The 6,000-nt window shown below is 39.1% G+C and overlaps 1 protein-coding gene across 4 annotated transcripts in view; it reads right to left on the bottom strand.

Annotated features, from left to right (window-relative positions):
* SLC43A3 (solute carrier family 43 member 3) overlaps window positions 1-6,000 on the bottom strand; it is a 78,047-nt gene that overhangs the window by 42,515 nt on the left and 29,532 nt on the right. For all 4 annotated transcript variants that reach the window (XM_072425196.1, XM_072425193.1, XM_072425195.1 and 1 more), the window contains one exon: window positions 5,351-5,490. In XM_072425196.1, coding sequence (XP_072281297.1) covers window positions 5,351-5,490 — 140 coding nt within the window. The remainder of the gene's footprint in view (window positions 1-5,350; window positions 5,491-6,000) is intronic.

The raw sequence follows: 6,000 nt of genomic DNA, 5'->3' as shown, positions 1-6,000 counted from the left end.
TCTAATGAAGCATTAAAGATTCTAATTGACCTGTAAAGGACTGTAAATAAGCACAGAACAGAGAGCAGGTGTGCGCTAATTAATTGCTATGATCTCACCATTGAGCTTAACAGATCCTCCTTAATCTAATCGCCTTAATTGGCAGATTCGCGCTCCCTATTGCTTATTATTGTAAAGGCAGGAATCCGGCAGGCAGTGAGGCGAGTGTACGCGCACACTCGAGTCCGGACCGCGGTAAACCGCGATCGATGGCCGCGCGTACTTTCGCGCTTCCAGCGAGCGCGGATTTTATTGATGAATCAGGGGCAGTGTGTCAAGGGTTTATGTGGACAAAGGAAACACGTGATAAGATACCATTTGGTATACCTATAATTTGGCGAGAGCCAGGATATCATTTTAGTGACTGTTTCTTTTGTATAGTGAAACTAGGGATAAGCGAACAAGTTTTTAAGATTCAATATCACAGTGAATTCAGCCGTTCTCGCTTACCGAAATTGTAAGTGAGAACAGCCACTGTAAATTCGCCAAACGAGATCGAATTTAAAAAATACATTTTTTAAAAAAAAAGAGATCGCAGGCTGTGCTGATCAATGAATACAGTGCCGACTGCATTAATTGATCAGCTCAGTGTGCAATCCTGGCACTAGAGGTTAAATAGGGACAAGTCTCCCATTCTAAATCTGTAGTGCTTTCTGATTGGCTGAGGAAAGCTTTCCTCAGTCAATCAGAGAGCACTAGAGGTTTTGAATGGGGAGACTTGTCCCCATTTAACCTCTAGTGCCAGGGGATCGCACACAGGATACCCAGGGATGCATGAACGAATGCAGAGGTTAATTAACCTCTAGTGCCTGGGGATCGCAAACAGGAGGATTCCCAGGGCTTCATGAATGATTGCAGCCCTGAGAATCCACTGCGATCCTGGGACACTAGAGTTTAATTATCCTCTAGTGCCAGGGGATTGCAGTGGAACTCCATTGAGAGTTCGTCTGCAGTTCAGTTCCCACGGTCACTGGGATGATAAGTACAGCCTGGGGACCATGGGAACTTTGCAGTCACGACTGATTGAAGGAGGCACACAAGTGCTTCCAATCAGCTGTGACTGCAGTCAAACTCTCAATAGAGTTTCTCCATTGAGAGTTCATCAGCAGTTCAGTTCCCACAGTCACCGGGCTGTACTTATCAGCCCAGTGACTGTGGGAACTGAACTGTAGATGAACTCTGAGAGAAACTCTATTGAGAGTTTATTTGCAGTTTCACTGTGATCCCCGGTCGCTACAGGTTAATAAACCTCTAGTGCCCGGGGATAGCAAACAGGAGGATTCCCAGGGCTGCAAGAATGAATGCAGCCCTGAGAATCCTGTAATGAATTCCTCAATCTTCTGATGGTTTCGCGAAATTTGTTCGCCGAAATTTCGCCGACCTATCGGAAGCTCGGGGGAATTTTCGTGAGAATGCCAAAAGCATTCTCGCTCATCCCTAGTGATAGCAAGAAAAATGTAACATAGAGAATACCAGTCTACCATTGGCAATACACCCAGTGGCTCATTCAGATAAAATCCCAGTGCCGGTTTTCGTCACACTACCTTCTCTTGAAGAACATGAATATGGTGATGAACTAGGTGACAACAATGATGAAGAGTTTGAAATAAAAGATGACTCTGTTCGTAAGGGATTTGATCAGCATGAGTTGGGTGATTTGGCACATGATTTGGGACTATAGAAGAAGGCTTCAGAACTCCTAGCATCAAGACTGCATGAGAAAAACTTGAAAAAGGAACAAAGGTACCAGACTTGCGAACCAGAGAAATTGCATTTCTGCAGTACTTTAGCCCTGACAGTGGCTTTATGTATTGCCATAACATACCTGGTTTAATGGAGGAATTGGGAATTCCAATCTATAACTCAACTGAATGGAGACCAGTCATCGAAAGCTCAAAGCGGAGCTTAAAATGTGTCCTCCTTCACAATGGAAGTATATTTGGGTCAGTCCCGATTGGCAATTCAGTTTCTCTATGTGAGGAATATGCAGACATAAAGGGAGTCATTGAGTTGTTGGAATATCACCAACACAATTGGGTCATCTGTATAGAATATTATATTCCCACCTCTGCACATGAAACTGGGTCTGATGAAGCAGTTTGTTAAAGCTTTGCCAACTGAAGGAGACTGTTTCAAGTACCTCATTTTGGCATTACCTAGCTTGTAATTTGAAAAAATAAAGGCCGGTGTATATGATAATCCACAGATTTGGCAGGTCATCAAAGATGAACATTTCATCAGGACAATGTCAGAAGTCGAAAAGAATGCTTGGTTATCATTCAAAGCCAGTGTCAGTGACTTTCTTGGAAACACAGGAGCAAATGATTACACAGATATTGTCCAGAAACTCTTGGAGAGCTACAAAATGCTTGGTTGCAATGTGAGCATAAAGGTGCTTTTTCTGCATAGCCATCTTTCCAAATTCCCGGAAAACTTTGGTGCAGTCAGTGATGAGCAAGATGAACAACTCCACCAAGATTTGAAGATCATGGAATCAGGGTAGATGGAATGTACATATGATGCATCACTCCCAATCCCAGGGGGGAGATATGGACAAAAGACTGCTAAAATGCGAATGGATTTTTACCTTTAAAGCCAAGTACCCCCCAGGACTTAATGAAGTCTTTAGCTTTAAACCCTTTCTCTAACTGAACCTTGATGTCATTGTAATGCCCAGGACTGTCGACCTATATATACATTAGGTAGGCCGCAGCAGTCCAGATGAAGTTTCATGACCTAGGAATGTTGGAACCTTTGTTCTTTAATCATTATGCTATGTCATTATCATTGTAGGGTTTTTTTTAAATATACATGATTTATTTACTCAATATACCCTGTTTCCCCGATTATAAGGCACTGTCTTATATTTTTTGAAATGCCAAAATATGCCCTAGGTCTTATTTTCAGGGGATGTCCTATTTTTCCATGAAGAAGACTACAGTACACATTTATTGTTGAAAGTCACTCATGATAACTCATGTTCCATTGACTGTCCCCTTCTGATCACTCCATGCAATGACTGTCCCCTTAAGATCACTCTATGCAATGACTGTCCCCTTCTGATCACTCTATGCCATTGATTGTCCCCTTCTGATCACTTACCGGTAATTAAGTGCAGGGATCTCCGTTAGGGCAGGGATCTCTGTTAGGGCAGGAATCAGCAGCTTGCTTCCTGGTGCAGAATGCCGGCTTGTTACTTTCAGTTTCACTCTGCACTGCAGCCAGGAGCAGACACGTGCTGCAGCCAGCATCAAGGAGACACACACAGGATCAAATATCGAGGGATGTCTTATTCACGGGTGAGTGTCTTATTTAAATTATTTTTTCAAAAATCGGGGGTGGCTTATTTAATAGGGATGTCTTAAAATCGGGGAAACACGGTATGATATACCAGCCCAGATATTAAGTTCTATGAATAAATCATATTAAAAATTTTTCTTTTTAGTTACTTTGTTATGTCATTATAACAGGATTTTGTATATAAATACGTTATACATAGCAAATGTATTTATGTATGCACTTAGTTGGATAATGTAAATATGTCCAAATTTATGTCTATCAATGTATATGGCTGTTATTATTACAGTTATTCATATGTATTCTTTCATCCTATAGATTTCCCTAATTCAGATGGGCAGTCTGCAATTTACAGGATGTCAGCAATGATACATATCAATAATTTATAACTACATTTATTGCTACACTTTGTTATCTTATCAGATGCTTTGTTTCCTATTTACTGTGAAGCACTAGTATATGGAATTATTTTGTTGCATATATCACATAGACTGTTTCCTAACAGTATTTTCTGCTATATTGTCAGACACACTAGTTTAACTAGTATGCAGGAGACATGGGCAGTTCCACAGGGATTCCTACATTACTTCTGCCCTCACTCTCTATATATGGGGACGTGGTTAAGCCCTCAGCATTCTTTTCACAACCAATGGCCTGAACTACTCATCAACACTGATGAACTTTAGTGGTTCTCTCAGTACATATATACGTTTTTGGCCAATATATACATATATATATATATATATATATATATATATATATGCTTGCATCTTCATTTGGGAGTCATTTGGGTCCCTTGTTTTCTTCGTAAAACATGCACAAGCATACAATCAATCAGTCATCATTGCAATCTGTGAGTCTAATATGTATATTTTCTTTTATTATTCTTTACTTTTTTTCTTTTTATATAAAAAGATTTATTCCTTACAAATGTAATTATCCTGTGTTTTATCTAAATTTTTTAATCCTGTCTTCCATAATGAATTGCTTTTTTATGCAAATATTAGTTTCTTGACATCAGTTATGTTCACTTTACTGTATGACTATATAATATATGCACAACATTGTTATAAGGCTAGTTGATTTCATGGTATTATGAGATGAGCTGTAATGTTACTGTATTTTGCCAGTATTAATATTATGTTTATATTTATTGCCTACAGCATACTACAGTGTACCGCCAAACATTACAATACCCCTGATAAAGCCCCTAGCATAAGTAAACAGGTAGACAGTGGAGTAGCAGTTGATATAGTGTACTTGGACATTGCTTAAGCATTTAATACTGTACCCCACCGATGTTTAATATGCAAGTTAAGGTCTAAAGGTTTAGAAAATTCAATCTGTAAATGGATAAATAACTGGCTTAAGGTCCACATCCAGAAAGTAGTGATTAATGATTCATACTCTGAATGGTCTAAGGTTATTAGTGGTGTATCCCAGGGTTCAGTGTTGGGACCTTTACCTTTATGATAGCGCTAGAGCTTTTGCTTGCGATTGAGGTGTGTTGTGCTGCAATGCACAGTGTTGGTACTACGTAATTTCTGTAGTAGGGGTGGGCATTTGCAACGTCACTGTAGCAAGTTCTAAGGTTAGGGGTGCACAAGCATGGAGTTATCATGGCAGTACATAAAGCGATGCACAGTATTGCACTACAGTAGGGTTGTAATTGCAACAGTGCATGCCCCTCTGCCTGGAAGTTCAAGAAAACTACAAATACAAAAACAAAACATATAAGAAAGAAATATTTAAGAGATGGATAATGTAAGTGACATATACTTTTGCTGTAAGTGTTCTTGGTGAAAGAAAATTTGTTCAAAGAAAGGGGATGAATAATTGTTAGTACAGGGGTTATTATGTACTCCAGCACAAGAGGATGCAAGGATGCGAGACACAAATCCAAATAGAAAAAACATGGAAATAAAATCCTCCAATAAAGGTTATGTGGAGCATTCAGTCAGCCTAGTATACACTATACCTTCAGCAGTTTTTAAATATTACTAAATATACATACCCATAGTGGTACCCTTCAGGCAGAGGGTATGGAATGTGACCTTTGGGCAGTAGAAAAAGTGTTCTCAAAATATGAATAGCACTGCAGCACGAAAGGAATAGGAACAGTGTTCTCAGTGAAATTCCATTTTGGTACAGAACCTATGATAAAAAATAGGTTATAAAGCATTCTGGTTGTAGGGGAACATTGGAAATTATACATGTATAATGACTAAATATAAATTATTATTGAAAAAAATGAATAAATATATAAAATATTAAAATGAGCAATGATTTATGAACATTATTACACAAATAATTACATAAGTAAGTCTGGAGCACCTGGCTAATGATAAAAAGGCACTTGTTTTTGGGAGGGGGAGCTGGAGAGCATGAGGCCAGGTGGCTCAGATAGACAGGCTGTGTGCAGCCTGTATGCTAGAAGATATCTTGCAATGTTTAGGTCTGTGAGACCAATTAGGGGAGTGAGCCAGAAAGCTAAATTTGTGTTTTTTCTTGTCACCCTTTTTTCTGTGATGACTCAAATACCATGCAACGGGAAAACCCTGGATTGCTTTGTGTGTTTTGTGATTTTGCTTTTACTATAAGTGGGCATGGAAAATTTTTAATAAAAACACCTTTGAACTTTGTTCATCTTTTTTTTTGGCTTTG

The sequence above is a fragment of the Pyxicephalus adspersus genome, chromosome 10, assembly GCF_032062135.1.
Source record: "Pyxicephalus adspersus chromosome 10, UCB_Pads_2.0, whole genome shotgun sequence".
In the NCBI taxonomy this organism is placed as follows: domain Eukaryota; kingdom Metazoa; phylum Chordata; class Amphibia; order Anura; family Pyxicephalidae; genus Pyxicephalus; species Pyxicephalus adspersus.
The sequence above is the reverse complement of the archived record's forward strand: the minus strand, read 5'-3'. Positions and strand labels throughout refer to the sequence as shown.